This window comes from Mobula birostris, chromosome 30 (genome assembly GCF_030028105.1).
Source record: "Mobula birostris isolate sMobBir1 chromosome 30, sMobBir1.hap1, whole genome shotgun sequence".
NCBI classification, from domain to species: Eukaryota; Metazoa; Chordata; class Chondrichthyes; order Myliobatiformes; family Myliobatidae; genus Mobula; species Mobula birostris.
The window spans coordinates 22,957,229-22,979,307 of NC_092399.1; the positions used below are offsets into that span (position 1 = coordinate 22,957,229).

Consider the following 22,079-nt stretch of genomic DNA (forward strand, 5'->3'; position numbering starts at 1 on the left):
ATTTAACAAGGCCTACTCATCATCTAGCCCACTGCAGGAGTTAACATATTAATATTAAACACAGCAGATCAGATAAGTTGACTGCAAAAATTCCCTACCATCAAGTTAAATCCCAAGCATCTAGTCATATAAATCCAATTCGAGGCAGGAAATAAATGAAAGGCATGTGGCCCATTGTTCATCAGGCAACAAGAGGTATGTGGTTGGGGCAATGAGGGTGACTCATGATTGGAAGTTCTTGGCAAGATTCACAAAAGGATGTTTATTGCACATATAAAAATCAACATGACATGCAATTTCTAGGCAATTTATCTTGCTTGAGTGGTTAGTAAAGCTAACTCACTTCTATTCCATTCATACAGAAACTCTTCAGCTGAATTCACATATAGGCCTGGGTTAAATTTGCAGCTGGATTCCAGTTAGGTCATTAGGGCCCAGCGTGTGTATAAAAACTAATAATTTGCAGAACAGAACAGATACCCTTATAGAATCTAGCTAACCCAGTGTCACAAAAAAACTGTGGATCAATTATTTAAGCAAAATAACAAGATGGCTTGAGTCACAAAAATAGATTGAGGTGCTTTTATTTACCTCAATACAAGACAAAAAACAGGAAAAAAATATATATATAGCCACCCTCAGACTAAACACAAAAGAAAACCAACCCCAAAGCCTTGATAACCTGAGGCTTATAACTGCTAAGCCCCTCCCCCAGACCAACCAAAAGCTAATTAACTCAATTATCCAATTAAAGTTGGTATCCTCCACCATCAGCTCACCTGTGCAGTTTGCTGCTGCCTCTACATGAGACAGCTCCATGCAGCAGCTCTATTTCAGACCCAGTTACTATTACTGCTGGGGATGAGTGTTTTACTGAGTGCACCATGTGTTGTCCGTAATCAGTGACGGGCCTTCGTCACACGCAGTATAGTGTGGGAATGGGGAACGTACTAACAGTTCAACAGAATAGAATCCCTTGCAATAGCAATGATCAATCAGTGCACCAAAATGTTTAGGAGCCCATGTAAGGAATGAATAGTAAAATGGGGTTTCGTAGAGGATCTTCACATCAAGAATTAGTAGAGGAGGAATGAAAACTACTAGATTTGTTACAATGCCCTGAAGATATAAATGGAACTGTTTGAGATTCGAGGCTATTCCAAACCAACGCAAAATTGAATTGAACCTGAGCCAATTCAACTCATAAAAATATGCCTTCTCTTCAATGTTAAATGGGCCTGAAGATTTAATAATCTGCTGAATGTTAAATAAATATAGCTTTGGTAAGTTAAAGTGAGCCTTTGAATGTAAAATCTACAACAATTTAGTGAGGTAAGTCATTAGAAATATAGTTTGAAAGCTCCCACTTTGCTTTGAAAGCTAGATCATTCTATAATTAGAAAGGGTCTGTGCAGTTTAGATTTATAATTAATGATACTTGCTGCATGTACCAATAAATAATGGAGAATTACCAAGTTGTAGAGCACAGTTTGTCTCATCATGTTTATGCTGACCATTTTGTTAATCACATTTACCCACATTTGATCGACAGTCCTTTATGCCATGAAAATTCTTGAGCTGGTCTAAGTGTTTCTAACTTCGAGAAATTATAAACGTTATGTATACATGTACAAAGTATCTATACAAGCTTTACAAATACAAGATCGATACTGGCAAATAACCGTATTGTTGTGGTAAGCATTTCAGTTTAGTGGCAGTCTGAAATACTGTATCCTCAGTATGAGCCTGACACCAATGTCTTACGTACTGCAGAGTCTGAACTCGAATCAACATGAAGACCACCCAGGCTGACCCTGGACTGAAGCTGGCATGAGTCTCAAAAGCACGGCAGCACAAACCCAGCTGGAATTTATGCCCAGTTCTGTTGCCAAGCAACCACCTCTTTCCACTGGAGAGAGACCAGTCACAGAGGACTCCATACTGGATGCAGGGCCTTCTGAGGTTGGTATCTGCGATTTGCAGAATGAGCTTGTGTTATATTGGTTAAGGGTCCCAGATGACTAACTACTGAGCAAGTCAGCAGATTTAATTTCAGTATTGGGTGTGATGAGGCATCTGCTTGCGGATAAAATGCTTAATATTGCAGTATTAAATGGCTTAGGACTACTGTAACACTCTGATTGCAAGATGAGAGGCCCTCAAGTCTATGCTTGATACTTTGAAAAACAGAATGATATAATTATATAGCTGTCAGTATGAGAACAAAGCAATTTCAACTCAATACTTCCCAACAATTTTAATTTCTGTTCTATAATGTAGAACCTCAGCACATCATCTTCATGTTCCCATCTCTCCCAATCCAGCTTTAAGTAATGTGGCTACAAAGATATTTGTTTAAAAAGAGGTTCTTCTGATTTAATATAAATTCTTGACTTTATGTGTGTAACTGTCCACTCTCAGCTGGTTATTGGGAGTCTAATGAGCCCTGGAAAAATCACTCTTCCCATCATACATAAAATCTGTCTGAATGATTAAACTTTAGGTGAACTGTTTCCTCATGTAACTTGGATAAAAATTGGATGGTGCAACCAAGTAGTGTATTGGGATATTTGTAATCTGAGTGAAATCAGTAGTGTTAGGTCTTCCAGTGTGTATTCATTGTATCTTCACACTAGTTACCAGGTCTTGGAAGTTCATACTCTGTGGTTATTTCTGAATGTACATTCAGTGACCACTTTATTAGCCACACCCATACACCCGTTTGTTATTGGAAATATCATTATCAGCCACTCAATGCAAAAAAGCATGCAGATATTGTCAACAGGTTCAATTGTTGTTCAAACTAAACATCACAATGGGGAAGAAATGTGATCTAAGTGACCTTGACTGTGGAACGGTGCCAGACGGGGAGTTTTGAGTGACCTTTTGAGATCTTCACACGCAGCCGTCTTCAGGGTTTGTGGATAATGGTGCAATAAACAAGAGTCATCTAGTGAAAGGCAGTTCTCTAGTGAGAGAGATTAGAGGAGAATGGACAGACGGGAAAGTGACGGCAATGCAAGCAACCATGCTTTACAACAGCGGTGTACAGAAGAGCATCTCTGAATGCACAACATGTCGAACTTTGAAGTAGATGGGCTACAGCAGCTGAAAACCATGGACGTGCACTTAGTGGTTACTTTATTAGGTACAGAAGGTGTACACTGAAGTGGCCACTGAGTATAAAATGCACATGTGCCTTGTGCTCCACTTCTGAAATTTGGTTAAAGTCTCTTGAACAGGACCAAAGTTCAGAAGTAGATTTCACTGAACGTCTACTAGAACGTCATATCTCTGGCAGTTACATAAACATGTGAAATTCTGCAGATGCTGCAAATCCAAAGCAACACACACAAAACGGTGGTGGAACTCAGCAAGTCAAGCAGCACCAATAGAAATGAACTGGTGGTCTTTGTTTCGGGTCAAGACTCTTCTTCAGGACTGTATGTTCTTTTCCAGTGACGCTTCCTGACCTGCTGAGTTCCTCCAGCATGCTGTGTGTGTTGCTCTGACAGCTACAATACAGGATGGGAATTACTGAAAGCCAAGTGCTCAGAATGTGATTTCAGACTCCGCTAGAGGTCCTGTATAGAAACTTGCATGAAGTTAACTTCTTTAATATATGCTACATAAAAATTGAGTGAAATCATTCATTTGCCCACTCAGTAAAGTATATTTAAGCTCAGTGTTTTCAGTATATCATTTCTGATACTATTTTTCCAGAGCTGTATGTAGTTTCTGTTAATTCTATTCCAAAAGAATGATAGTTCAGGTAGCCAATTAAAGGCTTTTTAAATAGTTCTTGAAAAAATAATTGCTCTTACCATAGGAAATGACTGCATAAAAGACTGTGAACTTTCTAATAGTCAGTCACAATATTAAAGACAACAGTGACGTAATGATTATTCCTTATATATTCATTTGCTGTAATACGTGCAATTATGCTCTCAAATGCTTTCCCTAAACTCTTTAATTGGGTGCTTGTACTATCACTGATTTGGAATGGAGTTAATAGAACATGAGAAAAATAGTAAACTACTCTCTCTAAAAGCAACAATAATACTTCCTCCCACGGAATAAGTATCAAAGGCTCACAAAATCAGATCATTAAACAGAAGCAAATGTAAAGATCCATGGCACTGTGAGACAGATTTTGGATGTGATAGGCGCTAAATTTGCTTCCATCCTGACACGGGATATGCGTGCCAAGCTAACTACCATACTGATAACCTGCTGCGAGGTAAAATGATAAGTGGACAATGCTGATTTTCTGATAGTGCATACAAATTCTAAGAGTCATACAGCATGGAATCAAGCTTTTGAACCAAACTAGTCCATGCCGGCCAAGATTCTAAACTAATCCCATTTCTCTACATATACCCATATCCCTCTAAACTTTTCCTATCCATGTACCTGTCAAATTGCCTTTCAAGTGTCGTTAATGTTAATATATGGGTCACCCGGGTGAAAACATTGCCACCCAAGTTCCTATAAATCTATCCCCTCTACTCAAAACATATGTCCTCTAGTTCTTGACTTACCAACCCTGTGCACATTTACCCTACGAATGCCCCTCATGATTTCACATGCCCCTCAAATTCCTATGCTCTAATGAACAAAGTCTCAATCTGCTTAACCTCTCTCCACAACTCAGTCCCTTGAGTCCTGAAAACATCTCTTATCAGAATTCAATGCTAGAGATTTCTCCTAAGCTTGTGCTAATGACCATACACTACACGTGGAAGGATATTCCCACATATGGCATTTAAAAGGATTATTAACAGCATCAGTGTGGCATGGTGGGGTAGTGATTAGTGCGACACTTTACAGTACCAGTGACCCAGGCTCAATTTCACCACTGTCTGTAAAGAGTCTGTAATTTCTCCCCATGACAACGTGGGTTTCCTCTGGGGGCTCTGGTTTCTTCCTACAATCCAAAGTGGTATTGGTTATGGTTGGTAAGTTGTGGGCATGCTGTGTTGGCTGCAGAAGCGTGGCAATACTTGTGGGCTGCCCTGAGCACATCTTTGGGCTGAGTTGGACATTAACACATTTCACTATATGTTTTAACAGACATGTGACAATTCAAGCCAATCTTTAACCTTTACTAACTCCTGAAGAGTATGTACTGGTTTTGTTCAAGCTCCATAAGCTTTCAGCACTTTGAAAAACTTGATAAAGTTTTAAAAGGATGGTATACCAAGTACTGAAAAAAATATTGCCTTGGCCTCAATGTTTCTGTACTAAACATTTGGTCCTATTAGTGCACATTAGCTGAATGGCTGAGTGGAGGGCACAAAGAACAGGACAAATGGGAGGAAGGAAAGTGAAAGAGGCTAAACAAGAGACTTATTTGCACAGAGAGTTCAGAGAGCAATTCCCCCGTCTCCTCCTCAGTCAGATGCATTGTATAAGTGACCTTCAGTAAAGTTTTCCTTCCTGAGATATGCCACTTATTCCATCTATAAATGTCAGAGAAGGGTAAGGAACATACCGTCTACGGTTGTTAATGCGGCCAGAGTCGTGGTCTTTAATGTGCTGGGCTCCTTCCAGACCTGAACTGAGGCACTTGTGCAGCTCGCAGTTTCCCATTCTCTGCTGTGTGAGGAAGGTCAGTCAAGTTCTATTTACGGAGCTAAATGCTCTTCATTACCTCTTGCTAGACAGCAGCAGGTGAACAAGTACAGGGTTTTGCAGCAGTTGCATTTTCCCCGTGAACATCATGCCTCCCATGCCAATATACAGATTGATTGTGCACTGAAAGTGATTGTCATTGCACGGATCATGGCAGGGCTCTTAAAGTAGGCTGGTTAGGTGGTGGAGCAGCCCAATTCCATCCCACTGGTCAGCTGCTCCAGCCTATCCACCTTGTTCTACTTGGAAAGGAAATTAGGCAACTCAGCTTTGCACATTCTGTTCACTCAAAGTAACTATTATGGTTGAGCTGCTGATCATGTGAGAGATAGACATGAGGTCTGAAGTGGTGTGGTGAAGCTAATGAACATTACTTTTGAGCTTTAATATATAGAGATTATAATTAGGTGAGTGGAAGGGTTTATGGGCAAGCAGCCAAGTGGTTAAGGCATTGGACTAGCGACCTGAAGGTCGTGAGTTCGAGCCCCAGCTGAGGCAACATGTTGTGTCCTTGAGCAAGGTACTTAACCACACATTGCTCTGCGACGACACTGGTGCCAAGCTGTATGGGTCCTAATGCCCTTCCCTTGGACAACATCGGTGTCGTGGAGAGGGGAGACTTGCAGCATGGGCAACTGCTGGTCTTCCATACAACCTTGCCCAGGAGAGTGAAGACTTTCCAGGTGCAGATCCATGGTCTCGCAAGACTAACGGAGTGGAAGGGTTTAGAATGGGAGCATGGTGCCTGTTGCATTGAGCAGTGTGAGACCGTGTGGTGAGGTATGTTGATTAAAGGTACAATACTTGACCTTGACTAAACCTTGCATCCTTCGGGTGCCACGGTAGCGTAGCAGTTAGCATGGTGTGATTACAGCTCAGAGCCTGTCAGAGTTCAGAGTTCAATACCAGCGCAGTCTGGAAGGAGTTTGTACATTCTCCACATAAACCATGTGCATTTCCCTCAGGTGTTACAGTTTCCTCCCACAGTCCAAAGATGTACTGGTTAGCAGGTTAATTAAAAGTAAAGTAAGTAAAGGCATCCGTTAGTCTTGCGAGACCATGGATCTGCGCCTGGAAAATCTTCACTCTCCAGGGCGCAGGCCTGGGCAAGGTTGTATAGAAGACCAGCAGTTGCCCATGCTGCAAGTCTCCCCTCTACACGACACCAATGTTGTCCAAGGGAAGGGCAGTAGGACCCATACAGCTTGGCACCAGTGTCATCGCAGAGCAATGTGTGATTAAGTGCCTTGCTCAAGAACACAACACGTTCCCTCGGCTGGGGCTTGAACTCATGACCTTCAGGTCGCTAGTCCAATGCCTTAACCACTTAGCCACATGCCCACACAATAGGTTAATTAGTCATTGTAAATTGTCTTATGATTAGGCTAGATTTTATTTTTTTTTTAATTGAGGTACAACGTGGAATAGGCTGTCCCGGCCCTTTGAGCTGGACCACCCAACAATTCCCAGACTTAATCCTAGTCTAATTACGGGGGCAAGTTGCAATGACCAATGAGCCTACCAACTGGTACGTCTTTGGAATGTGGGAGGAAACTGGAGCACCCGGACGAAACCCACACGGTCACAGAGAGAACGTACAAATTCCTTACAGGCAGCGGCGGGAATTGAACCTGGGTCACTGGTACTGCAATGTGTTGTGCTAACCACTATGCTGTTGTGCTGCCGTACTTTTTGACAGCAGTGTGAAATGGAAAATCAACAGGATAAGTAATCTACATTTAGGTGCCTTGTCATTGCTTCAGAGTGCAAGTGAATTCTTTGAGGATGCAACAGATAGGGTGGACAAGGAAGAACAAGCAAGTATTGAGTATCTGGATTTTCAGAAGGCCTTCAGTAAGATGTTATGTACAAAGCATTTGAGAAGTTACAACAGTACGTGTTCAGTAGTCATTTGGTGTTAAAGAGGTGGGCTTCTGGACAGTGTAGTTCAATGGACATTAAGGGCCTGTTCTGCACTGTAGTTCTAAAATTATATTAAAAAAACTACTTGCATCACCATCTCCAGCAGCGATGATTTGAATTCCCGCTTTGACCACTACAGTCATTTCCTTCAATTGCCTTTGCAATGTGTGCCCGGAGAACCTCCTGGATTATAGCCACTCCTGAAACCCCCACTGCTCCCTTCCTTAATATCCTCTTTATAAAGGCCTTGCGTGTTGCACTAAAAACTCACTACCCAGTGTTTCCTGTGTTTGTCCATTGCTGGATCTACTGGTTCAGAATTGCGGCAGCCCAGAATGCACGTCCCCTTTTGAAAAAAACAAGCACAGGGCAGCTTTAAATGCTGCAAGTGAACTTTAAGTGGCACCAGCCATTCACAAAATTAGAGTCCCAGCTGAGGCGACGAGCTAACAAGCTGCCAAGTTGGCATTGGCTGCACACAGCAATCATGCAAATGAGCAGGCAGCACAGACTTGACTTCGCTGTTTGCAGCAGAAGTAATGAGCATGGGTGGTCCAATTCAGGCTCCATGAATTCCCCTCATGTAAGTAAAATCAGAACAAAGTATGTGTGAAAATGCCAGTGGACCCTTTTGAATTTTACCTAATTTGGAAAAGATGTCAGGCAATGTATTGTTTTTCAATTCTCTCTTTATATGAGCTTATTCCCCCTGGCAATAGTTGGCATCGATAAATCATGTGAGTTGGGTTGATATCACTGTTGCAATGGTCTGTTAACTTGGCACTAGAGATTGTGTGACTGAGGCAGATATGCTCCAATGTTTGTAAAATTCTGTGACCTAAATAAAGCCAGTGTAACAATTTCTTTATCTTTCCTCTTGCACTCAATCTGCAAAAATCCACATTTCATTAACCCCGAGCACTAGAGTTCCATTACAAATGCCCGCTATGATGAACCTAATGAATCTGTTACCATCCTAACATAATGAACAGCAATGGACACTACAAACACATAAGCTCTAAGTGATAACATCATGAAAGAGTGGAATGTTATTCTGAAATGAAAACATTTTTAGCACTAAGCTGCTATTGTATCATAAAGTTAGATCTAGTCTGCAGTCCTTGCAGTGAACCAAATCGTTCTTTCCATTTTCTCACACTGAGAGTGAAAAATTTGGAGCTGTAAAGCTCCAGCAATGAGTCATTCCAGGCTGCTTCATATTTCTTTGGCAACAGACTGCAAAATAACAAATAACAAAGGAAATGCTGGAAATGCTTAGCAGATCAGGCAGTATCAGTAACAAGGAAACAGAGAGTTAGTATCTGAGGATGCTGACCTATCATCAAAGTTCTCCCAGCGTCTTTAAATTTTATTTCTGATTTCCAGCATCTGCGGTATTTTACTTTCTTTTCACATCAGAACAACATCAGCGTCATTTAGCAGGTTGCTGTGTTCTCGCTCTCATAACTATGGAAGTGGTATTTTTCAAGGGAAAATTCAAACACAAGAACAATCAAAAAGTTTTTAAAAATGCTTTGACTCAATCTTTATAAATGTCCATATGACTGGTTTTATTCCTGAAATCAATTAAGTTCAATGTTCAAAGTTCAAAGTAAATTTTATTATTAAAGTACGGGTATGTCATCACAAACAACCCTGAGATGTATTTTCTTGTGGACATACTCAGTAAATCTATAGAAAATAGAAATATAGAAAATAGAATAGTACAGCACATTACAGACCCTTCAGTCCACAATGTTGTGCCGAACCTCTAACCCTGCCACCCATATAACCCCCACCTTAAATTCCTCCATATACCTGTCTAGTAGTCTCTTAAACTTCACTAGTGTATCTGCCTCCACCACTGACTCAGGCAGTGCATTCCACGTACCAAACACTCTGAGTAAAAAACCTTCCTCTAATATCCCCTTGAACTTCCCACCCCTTACCTTAAACCCATGTCCTCTTGTATTGAGAAGTGGTGGCCTGGGGAAGAGGCGCTGGCTATCCACTCTATCTATTCCTCTTAATATCTTGTACCCCTCTATCATGTCCCCTCTCATCCTCCTTTTCTCCAAAGAGTAAAGCCCTAGCTCCCTTAATCTCTGATCATAAAGCATACTCTCCAAACCAGGCAGCATCCTGATAAATATCCTCTGTACCCTTTCCAATGCTTCCACATCCTTCCTATAGTGAGGTGACCAGAACTGGACACAGTACTCCAAGTGTGGCCTAACCAGAGTTTTATAGAGCTGCATCATTACATCGCAACTCTTAAACTCTATCCCTCGACTTATGAAAGCTAACACCCCATAAGCTTTCTTAACTACCCTATCTACCAGTGAGGCAACTTTCAGGGATCTGTGGACATGTACTCCCAGATCCCTCTGCTCCTCCACAGGAGAATAGTAACTATAACAGGATCAATGAAAGATCAGCAAGAGTGCAGAAGACAACAAACTGAACAAATGCAAATATAAATAAATACCAATAAGTTATGAGAACATGAGATAATAAGATCAAGAGTCCTTAAAGTGAGATCATTGGTTGTTGAAACACTTCAATGATGAGGTAAGTAAGAGTAGTTATCCCCTTTTATTCAAGAGTCTGATGGTTGAGGGGTAGTAACTGTTCTTGAACCTGCTGATGTGAGTCATAAGGCTCTTGTACCTTCTACCTTCTAGCATAAATGGGGAGAGAGAATGATCTTGGTGATGGGGATCTCTGATGATGGATGGCTCTTTCGTATGTCAGTGTTTCGTGCAGATGTGCTCAATGGTTGGGAGTGCTTTACCCGTGATAGACTGGGCCAAATCCACTGCATTTTGTAGGATTTTCCATTCAAAGGCATTGGTGTTTCCATACCAGGTCATGATACAGCCAGTCAATATGCCCTCCACTACACAACCATAGAAGCATTACACATCCATAGATGTTTGTCAAAGTTTTAGAGGTCATGCTGAATCTCCTCAGGCTCCTGAGGAAGTGGAAGTGCTGCCATGCTTTCTTCACAATTGTACTTACGTGCCGGGTCCGGGTCAGATCCTCAGAAACAGCAACCCCCAGCAATTTAAATGTAAGAGGTTTCTTCTTTTATGTTACTGCTAAGGCTAACAAAATGGCTTCTCTGTGATGTTAACTGCTGAGACAGTGGTTCTCTATAGCAGCTTGTTTGGGTTATAGTTACTGATAACGAGAATTGTATTCATTTGCTAACCAATTGGGATAAATGTTATTCTTTCTTGTGTGCCTGTAAGCTATTGTTTTTGCGAGCTGTGGGCAGAAGACGCGATGGGGACAGAGAGAGGAGACGCGATGCTGTAAGCTGGACAACAGAACGGACCCCGAGTGGGAGTCCGAGGCCCAGGGTCTTCGGCGAGGAGAGGAGACGAGGCCAGACTCGTGTGGAGCGTCTGGTTGACCACATTGGTTGGTCCCAGGCGGCGAGTCGAGGAGGTCGGAGGGGATCGAATGGTGGAAAGAAGACTCCATTAATTGAGCTCCAACAGTTGTGCATGAAGTGGTTGAACTTTGATAAGTTTGGCACCTTTTACTTTCCTTTGTTATTGTATATCTATTAATTACATAAATCTATAAAGTGTAATCTGTAAATCGTACATTGTGTGCTGTCTGTTAATTGGCGGTGTGGGGTACATCACACAGCACCCACAAAAAGTTTATTACCCAGTTTGGCGGGGCCGAAGGCTGCTCCCCCTAGACCAAAGTGAGCTGAGCGAGCCTGAGGCTTACCAGAAGGCTACATAGAGTACCGAGTTGGTTGGGTGCTAAACTGAACAGCCATTCTCGTGAAAATAAACAATAGCAACTAAAGCTCGCAGTCTGTTGGTATATGATGCACTGTATATGGTAGGTCTAACATTGCACAGTGTTTGTTATATCTGCGAGTAGTCAAAACTACACTTGCAAAGCTCTTCTTATGGATAAACCTCTTTTCCTTGTACTTGACTTCTTTGATCCTTTCCAGAACAATGAAACAAAATTGCCAAGAAACAGAAGTGTCAGCTTTTCACACATAAGTCACACAAAATAAAACCTTTATGTGCGTGCCCATTTCCTGTCAGAAAAATAGTACTGAGCATTTCTTATTGATACTCACTCTAGTGTGGCGTTTATTTCTCAGTCATATTTCACATTGTGATGACACCTTCAGTGGCTACAACTCCTGCTAATTACTAATTGACACAAGTTCATGACTTATGAGTTCCATATTAAAAAAATCTCAGTAAAACACAAAGAACACACTGAAAGTAAGATGTGGTTTTGCTTGGACTTTGTTTTAATATACTTTTAAATACCAGCTAACCTCCCTCCACCCCAGCACACACAAAGCAGATACAGCAATTCAATATGTTAAAAATTTTATCACTGCCAAGTCCAAGTACAGATAAAAAATTCCTTCCATTGATAATTTCAGTTCACAAGTACCTTGAACTGCAGCCCAGTGCTACCACAGCCCACAGAGGCTTGAAGGTATGAGCAAATCATGGCATGAGATACCCATTTCCTGGGCACCAAGATCTCCATCAAAGCCATGGCTGCCATAGAGATGGTTCTTTAACACTAGTGACTCAGTTATCATGAATTCATGCTGGTATGACAGCTGCCAGCTTGATCATCTGATTTCAGTGCTTCTTCAGAGGAGAATAATGGCTATTAAATTAAAGGATTGTCAAATGTACTTTTCCTTTGAGAAAATCTGGTGACTTTAAGTGATGAAAAATGAATGGAATTAATTTTCTAGGCACAAGCTTTAATTGAACTCCTGATACCAAATTCTATCCCTCCTAGAAAAAAATACAGAAATGTATCGATATGACTTATACATTTTAAATCAATTTTCATTCCTTATCCTGAATTTGCCACATGAGAGTGATTCATGGGATCCTTTTAACTTTAAATGTTTAATCAAACTTTGTTCCATGGTACAAAGGTAAGAAATGCTGGAAATACTTAGCAGATTGCACAGCAAGTTAGAGAGAGGAACAGAGCTAAAGCCTTAAGTTTACAATCCTTCTTCCAAACCATTGGATAACAAGTTAAAAAAAAAGATCTCCTTTGACTTGGCCTCATACTTACAAAAGGTTTAGAATAAAATTGGGAACTTTTGTAAGGAAGCATAGATACAAGTGCAGCAATCAGTCCAGAACACTGGAACAATACATGCACCGAACAGTTCACTGTACCACAGGAGAACACTCACAACGTAAGTTTAGTATTTGTACTCCTGTCTCATTCAAATGATCCTGAGTACAGAATCCTCTCCAGAATCTTGAATATATTGTGACGGGGTCCTGAATTACCCCTATGAACTGTGCTTTTGGAAAGAGAGAGAGAGATGTTGTCCAACACAGACACCTTGTTAAAAGAGAGAAAGAAAGAGAAATAGAGGCAAAGACTGCTTTGAGATGGTGTTATGGTTTCTCGGCAGCATGTTTACACTTTTGCAAGGACACTAGCAGCTTCCAAGCTCTTATAGAGAGAGAAGGGAGGAGCTGTTTGATGGACAGCTGGTGTTCAGCACAGTGAGATAAATAGAAGGTCCACTATTAGACCTACAGACACATGGTTTTGGACACTGAATGAGCTTTGTTGTGCCCACAGAAAAGGTGGGTTTTGGAGGATCAATCAGGCGGATCGATCAGTGGCTCTCGCAGCGTGAAAAGGGTGTGACCGGTGGGGAGTTATTCGTGTGTCCAACCCTCGCCTGGGTTGATAATTCCACCACAGAAGAACAGTCCCCTTTGTTGTAGTCACAGTCGGTGATTTCTAAAGGATTTCGGAGGACAACGGGAAGATTGACTGCGCCAGCTCACCTGAAGACTCAAATCTCTCCCTCTCTCTCTCTCTCCATCACTACTCAACTCAATACCACGAACTGAACTGAACTTTACTCATCTTTGTAAGACTATCTATTTTCTCCTAGACTTGAAGAAGCTTGGTTTTCATATATTTCCACACTTACTTAAATATAATCATTGCTAACCTGTTTGATTTATCTGTATTTATATTACTGTATTGCGTAGTTACTAATAAATACCATTAGTTAATAGCAATACTGGACTCCAAAATGTTTTCCATTTTTGCTGGATCTTTAACCCGTCACGGGGTACGTGACAGTATAACCTACATTCACAGCTTCATAGTTTCATAGAGTTGTACAGCATGGTAATGAACCTTTTGGCTCAACTCATTCATGCCAGCCAAGGTATCTATTTACATGAATCTCGTTTGCCTGTATTTAGTATACATTCCTAAATCTTTCCTATGAATATCCTACCTAAATACAGCTGCTTATACCACTTCTTTTGGTGGTCATACTATGTATCCGCTACCATCTCCGTTAAAAACGTTTTCCTCTATATCCCCTTTAAGTCTTTCCCCTCTCACCTTAAGCCTATATCCTCTATCTTTAAACCTCCCTATCCTGGGAACAAAACTGTGATTATCCATCCGATCAATGCTCCTCATAATTTTATAAACTTCTGTAATACCGCTGCTCAACCATTTCCCTCCAGGAAAATCAATCCCAGCCTATCCAATCTCACCTTATAACTGAATCCATTCAGTCCAGGAACATTCCTGTGAAACTTTCCTGTACTCTGTCTAGCTTATTCACATCCTTTAAAGCAACACTTCAGTGTGACACCAAGAATGTGCTGCCACAACAGAGATGGCACCGTTCAGTTAAGAAGTTGAAGGAATGCCTTCTATGCTTCCAAATGCTCAAAAATATTTATTTAACTATTTCAAGATCAAAGAAAGAAATCAGACTAAGAAACTACTTGGGCATTCATGGAACCTTCCACAACCTCAAAACATTCCAAAATATTTTACACAGGATCTGTGGCCTTTGTATTCCAGAAAATCTTTTTGTGTCTTGAATATATTTCAATCAATACTCACAAATGAACCAGACTGTCATCTGTCGCCCTCCTGTTTTTGAGGCCATACTGCAAGAATATTAATTACCAAGCTCCCCGTTAGACACAATTCATGGGCTGTGAAGTAATTTTGAAGTTGCAAGGTGTTCTCCATAAATAGAGTTTATTCACTGGAAAGTTGCTTGCATTTACCAGTTTGATCCCTTATGATGTATATAAGGTTATCATTTCACAAGGACAAGAGAAAGAGAAAAGAGTTCGATCTAACAGATACACAAGTCTGCTTTATTTTTCAATAAGGTCACAGCTGATCACATCTTGGCTTCAACCTGTTCCTCACAATCCACATTTCCCCAGTGGACTAAATGTATGTCTTTCTCAGCGATGAATGTATTCAATTACTCAGCCTGCATAGCTCTCTGAGGTAGAGAATTCCCCAGATTCGCTACTCACTGATAGAAACATTTCCTCTTCACCTCTTGCTTTAATAAGGAATTTCTTATTCAGAAACCAAAAACTCCTGTTACTTCAACATGACACTTTGATATTGCACAGTGTTGTTGGGGGCGAGGGGTGGTATGGGGATTCAACAGTAGAAATTCTAAAAAATGTAAAAGTCATAGTAAAAATAAATAAAATTACATAAACCTTTATCTTGTTTCACCTTACCTCCACTGTTGCTGTTGTGTTTGGGATATGGAGTGTGTGGACTCCACTTCTCGTTACTCCTGATTTGTATATTTCAGCACAATCTTTATAAACAATCGGCTCTACTTTTTGAATTTGAAGGATTTCTACTGTAACAGACAAGAAACAATATTTTATTCGAAGCACCTTGAAATCTAAATGTAATACTTCAGGCACGTTGTTCAGTGGAAAGTCAATTGCCACAGAATAGATGAGAATATTATAAATGGAAAACAAAAGAGATCCCATGGATGCTGGAAGTCCAAAGCAACACGTACAAAATGCTGGAGAAACTCAACCGTCCGGCAGCCTCTATGGAAGTGAATGAATTGTTACTGTTACAGGCTGATGCAGGTTTGGTACAACTTTAACGAGAATTTTATATATTAAGATAAAGGAATTTCTCTCTACAATCCTACAAAAATCCTGTAAGAGGTGGAGGATTGAGCCCAATACATCATAGGTAAAGCCCTCCCAGCCACTGAGCACATCTACACGATGCGCCGTTGTAGGAAAACAGCATCCACCATCAGACATTCCCACCACCCAGTCCATGCTCTTTTCTCGCTGCTACCATCAGATAGAAGGTATAAGCACATCACGACTTGCACCACCAGGTTCAAGAGCAGTTACTACTCCTCAACCATCAGGCTCTTGAACAAAAGGGGATCATGCATTGAGATGTTCCCACAAGTAATCATCTCACTTTAAGGATTCTTTATCTCATTATGTCATGTTTTCATTATTTATTGTTATTTATTTATATTTGCATTTGCACAGTTTGTGTCTTTTGCACTCTGGCTGATTTTTCATTGATCCTGTTATAGTTAGTATTCCATAGATTTGCTGAGTATACCCGCAGGGAAATGAATCTCAGGGTTGTAGATGGCAACGTATGTGTATTTTGATAATAAATTTACTTTGAACTTTGAAATTTAAACACTGACTAGAAAGAATTGGGGTGAGCTAGTGGGGGTTATTGACAGCAATGGATTTACTTGGCTATGGATTTACTTGGCAATGGATTTACTTGGTTAGCAGACAGGAAGCAAAGAGTGGGAATAAACAGGACCTTTTCAGAATGGCAGGCGGTGACTAGTGGGGTACCGCAAGGCTCAGTGCTGGGACCCCAGTTGTTTACAATATATATTAATGACTTGGATGAGGGAATTAAATGCAGCATCTCCAAGTTTGCGGATGACACGAAGCTGGGTGGTAGTGTTAGCTGTGAGGAGGATGCTAAGAGGATGCAGGGTGACTTGGATAGGTTGGGTGAGTGGGCAAATTCATGGCAGATGCAATTTAATGTGGATAAATGTGAAGTTATCCACTTTGGTGGCAAAAATAGGAAAACAGATTATTATCTGAATGGTGGCCGATTAGGAAAAGGGGAGGTGCAATGTGACCTGGGTGTCATTATACACCAGTCATTGAAAGTGGGCATGCAGGTACAGCAGGCGGTGAAAAAGGCGAATGGTATGCTGGCATTTATAGCGAGAGGATTTGAGTACAGGAGCAGGGAGGTACTACTGCAGTTGTACAAGGCCTTGGTGAGACCGCACCTGGAGTATTGTGTGCAGTTTTGGTCCCCTAATCTGAGGAAAGACATCCTTGCCATAGAGGGAGTACAGAGAAGGTTCACCAGATTGATTCCTGGGATGACAGGACTTTCATATGAAGAAAGAATGGATGAACTGGGCTTGTACTCGTTGGAATTTAGAAGATTGAAGGGGGATCTGATTGAAACGTATAAGATCCTAAAGGGATTGGACAGGCTAGATGCAGGAAGATTGTTCCCGATGTTGGGGAAGTCCAGAACGAGGGGTCACAGTTTGAGGATAGAGGGGAAGCCTTTTAGGACCGAGATTAGGAAAAACTTCTTCACACAGAGAGTGGTGAATCTGTGGAATTCTCTGCCACAGGAAACAGTTGAGGCCAGTTCATTGGCTATATTTAAGAGGGAGTTAGATATGGCCCTTGTGGTTACGGGGGTCAGGGGGTATGGAGGGAAGGCTGGGGCGGTGTTCTGAGTTGGATGATCAGTCATGATCATAATAAATGGCAGTGCAGGCTCGAAGGGCCGAATGGCCTACTCCTGCACCTATTTTCTATGTTTCTATGATCAGATTAAAGAAGAATTGCACTTAGAACACAGAACAGGTCCATCGGCCCACAATGTCTGTGCTGAACATAATGCTAAATTAAACAAAATCCCTGCTGCCTGCACATGATGCCAATCCCTCCATTTCCTTCAAGTACATTTGTCTGTCCAAAAGCTTCATAAACACTGTTATCATTATCTGTTTCTGTCACAACATCTGGCAATCCACTCCAGGCACCTACCAATCTCTGTCTCTAAAACTTGTCCCACATATCTCCTCTCATCTTCATTGTATGTCCTCTAGGATTTGAGGTTTCTACTCTGGGAGAAAAGTTTCTGACTGTCTGACCTTTCTCAGAATTTTCTAATCTTCCTTCAGCTTCCAGTAACCCAAAGGTAACAGTTCAACTTTGTCCAACTTATACCCTTTCATCCAGATAGCAATCTGGTAAACCTCTCCTGCATTCTTTCTAAAACCTCCACATTCTTCCAATGTCGTGGCAACCAGAATTAAACTCAATACTCTAAATGTGTCATAACCAAAGTTTTATATAACTGCAATAGCTGCAATACAGCCTTGATTAATCCTCATGTGGTAAGTTCATATCAGTGAAAAGAAACAGAGCCCAAAGATGCAGGCCCTGAGTACCGGAGTGTGTCATTTCCTCATTCTCCTCAGATGAAACAACATCTGGAAGCTGTTTCAGCAACCAAGTAAATAAATCAATGAACATAGTGTCACATCCCCACTGGGTACCTGTTGAACATATAAACTAGTTTGTTGTTTATCCATATCAACAATAAAAAATATTTTTGACAACATAGCTATGTATCTGGTGTCCCTTGGGTCTGGCATTGCTGATCCTCACAAATGTTCCACAAGTGCATTTTGTAGCCATGTGACACCAGATTTAAATACTAATTGCTGCCCTTGGACCCAGGGGGAGATTGCAACATAGTGTCTAAAGGTTCATCACAGCTGCTTGCAACTGACACTGTGTTTAATCTTGCGCTGTTGATCACATTGAGAAGGCAGGAGAAGAGGCAGACTGACTAAAACCATAATTATCAAATTTACATTTTGCATTTCTTTTCATGAAAACCCCACTATGGGTTGGTATTTTCACCTCCAGTGCTCTTTGGATCGATGGTTCAAGCACCCTCATGTTTATGTGAATATTATTTATAGCTGAAAATTATGCAAACTACTTTTCAAGCCATCTCAAGCCTCTGCTGACCCTCGGCACATTGAAGGACAAAAAGAAGGGTCAACATATTTTTTATTATACAGGCTATCTATCAGCTTGTTGAAAATTCCTCCACAGTAAACACCTACATCAATAAAGTACTGTTAACTTGGAGAAAATATCAGTAATACATTAGGGTATACCTTGACTGCCATTCAGCAATCAGACTTTGGAGGATAATTTTAAAGTTGCCATGTAAATATATGTTTTTGCCGCAGTTGGGTGCATATCACAATCATCAGTTCACTTGAGAACTTCTGCCTCTTTTCTCCTATGAACCCTGTGAGGGTTTGCTCCTGGCTTGAGATGCAGCTGAATTTGGAAAAGCTGCTTCAATTACAAAATGAAAATGCTTCAAAGTGGAAAATAGAAAATGAATAGCCACTATTTCTCAGTGAGTACTTATATAATGAAATGACCAAAAACATGTCCCGTCAATCACAACCGAAGGAAATGTCTCAAGAAGTATCTGCCAGTGATAACAAACTAGACCATGCGGAGTACTGAGATCTAATATAATTATTGGTTTGTTATGAGATTCATTACTTAAAGTCCACATTCTCTGGGGGGGGGGGGTTGCCTTAAGTAATGACGTATTGTTTCAGTACTAATATATTGGGAATTTGGTCTGGGTTCCAATCCATATTGCCATCCATCTGCATCTGGCTAGGACATTATGAAAACAACATGACTGGACTTTATCTATTGCAAAGTATATATAAATGACCAATCAAATTGTCAAAGAGAACCAGATTCCTTAACATAAATAACTGAAAGTCATAAATAGATCAGTGGCACTGACAGCAATAGAATTAATGAGTTGTTTCAGAGAGAATCCAAAGACCAAAGCAGAAGCTCGAAGTTAGTTAAATGACAAAGTATTTTGCACAACATTGCGGTTCCTTAAGGTTGTCACAGCTGAGGGGTAGTGGGGATAAGCTCCCACTATCTATTAAATGCACTAAATCGCGTGTGTTTCAAATAGCCTCTGACAATCAAGTCCAACTCCTGGTCTTCACGTGTAGCTTAGCTACTAAGCTCAGCGGAACTGCTTCTACTAACAGGAGAAGGGGCAAAAGTGGGTTATCGGCGCCTTAAAGCCTTTGGGCAGATGGGGCTTCTCAGCCACGGTTGGCAGCTCTTCTAGGAGAGGGAAGACTTTGATCTCAAACCTCCGTAGTCTTGTGGCTATACACGCTCTAAGGGAAGGCTTCGGGAGTAAACCTCGAGGAAAAATCCAGAGGTGGACTCCCTAAGGCAGTTCAACGTTGACTGACAACTTCTGTAATGCTGTTGGTGCCAATTGTATCTGTCTCAGCTGTTCCTTTGGATTCATCATCTGCATGGAGAGTGGGAGCATGCTGCATGGGTATTGGCTTGTTCCCCGTATCATACTGACCTGGTTTGCATATTGGCTTGAGTATGACAGCCAAGATGCAACATCCATGGTGAACCCCAGCCAGTGGAGGATGTCACAACATTACAATCCTTGGGTTCTTGTCAAAGTTACATATCGAAGAATTATTGTCAATGGACGTACAACCAGTCAGGATGTTGATTGTGAATATCTGGACTTCTTGACTTCTTTCAACAGACACTACTTTCAGGAGTCTAATAAGTGCCACAGATGTTTGCTGTTAAAACTTGTTGGCCATTGGTTGAACATGCCAAAATGCTTTTTTACTCCAAACCTCAAGTTAGTCAGAGGTTGCATTCACCATGTAGAGTCCTTTGTGCTTGAGTCAATTGTAGATTTGTTTCTGTGCCCCGTGCTTTCCTTAAGCTCACAAAGTCTAATGGGAGGGCCAGATACAAATGTGGAATGACCTTCCAGAGGAAGTGGTTGAGGCTGGTACAATGCCAACTTCTGAAAGACAGTTGGACTAGTACATGAATAGAAAAGTTTAGAATGTTATGAGCCAAATTCTGGCAAATAGGTTAGTTTGAGTGGGAGGGTTAGTCAGCAAGGGCCAGATGGATCAAAGGCAATTTCCATGTTGTATGAATCTATGACTCCATGAGGTTAAGTGATGACTCAGTCAAATGGACATGTAATAAAGAGCTGAGTATTGGCATCTGCAGAGGTGGAATGGACTGGTCATAGAGTTATAGAAAAGTACGGCACAGAAACAGCCCCTTTGGTCCATCTAGTCCATGCTGAACCATTTCATTGACCATCTCAGAAGGAAGCTGAACATTACTTATAGTTTGAAATTCGGCAGGAAAAGCCAGTTATTCCTATACACTGCAGATATTCATGGAATGGAAACAGACTGCATGCACCATCATGAGTTTGCCAGCTCTCATCACCAATTATAATGGAACTGAACCACAGTATTCCCTACCCAAACATCTATGTAAACTCACTCAATCCAGTTCAGTAATTAGCTTTTGGAAGGTGCCCATTATTCTCTTAACCAGCGGTCCCCAACAACCGGGCCGCAAAGCATGTGCTACTGGGCCGTGAGGAAACGATATGATTTGGCAATATGAGTCAGCTGCACCTTTCCTCATTCCTTGTCACGCCCACTGTTGAGCTTGAACGCAGGCGAGGTCATTACCCGCGCGTCATCCATGTCAGCGCAGGAAGAAGATCAACTCCTCGAGCTTGCAAATGACGGCGGGCTGAAAAGTATGTTTGACATAACATCTCTGCCAGCATTCTGGATCAAAGTCAAGGCTAAATATCCTGAGATAGCCACGAAAGCACTGAAAACGTTGTTTCCATTTCCAACATATTTCTGTGAAGCGGAGTTTTCTGCAATGAATGCAACGAAAACTAAATTGCGGAATAGACTGGACATAAGGGACCTCCTTCAGGTATTGCTGTCTCTCCCATCACCCCTTGATGGTACCGCCGTTTTGCAGGGAAACAACCCCAGGGCTCCCACTGATTCAGCGATATTAGTGTGTTGCAACAATTTTATATGTTATACGGGGAAAATACCTGCTGTGTGTTTAATATCCAAACGTTACTTAAAATGTTATGATGTTGTTGACATATAAGTGACATATAAACATATAACCATATAACAATTACAGCATGGAAACAGGCCATCTCTGCCACTCTAGTCCACGCCGAACGCTACTCTCACCTAGTCCCACCTATCTGCACTCAGCCCATAACCCTCCATTCCTTTCCTGTCCATATACCTATCCAATTTTTCTTTAAATGATAATATCGAACCTGCCTCTACCACTTCTACTGGAAGTTCATTCAGCACTTACTTCAAGCTCCCCTGTCCTCCCCTTATAAGTGACTTATCACTATATTCATGCGAGGAAAATATGCGCTGTGCGTTTAATATTAAATTCATCAGATAAACCCTTTTAGAAACAAAATTGAGTGTATTAGCCACTTATCACCTATATTCCGGTCATGATTAACAACCCCCCCCCCCCCCCGAACAGGATCGCCAAAAACGATTTGTAGAAAAAATCGGCACGTACACGCATGCGCACAGGTGCCCGCGCAAGGCTTCATAGTCATTGTAGTCTTTCAACGTATTTGACTGCTACTCTTGTCCGTTGGCAACCCTACCCACCACCAACCCCCCCCCCCCACTCCCGGGTCGGCCGGTCCGC

At 41.4% G+C, this 22,079-nt stretch overlaps 1 protein-coding gene across 2 annotated transcripts in view; it reads right to left on the reverse strand.

Moving 5' to 3' along the window:
• angpt2b (angiopoietin 2b) overlaps positions 1–22,079 on the reverse strand; it is a 237,846-nt gene that overhangs the window by 72,338 nt on the left and 143,429 nt on the right. The window contains exon 6 of one of the 2 annotated variants that reach the window (XM_072247096.1): positions 15,129–15,253. In XM_072247096.1, the coding sequence (XP_072103197.1) occupies positions 15,129–15,253 (125 nt within the window). Of the gene's footprint in view, positions 1–15,128; positions 15,257–22,079 lie in introns of both variants that reach the window. The other variant, XM_072247095.1, reaches the window with a different exon arrangement.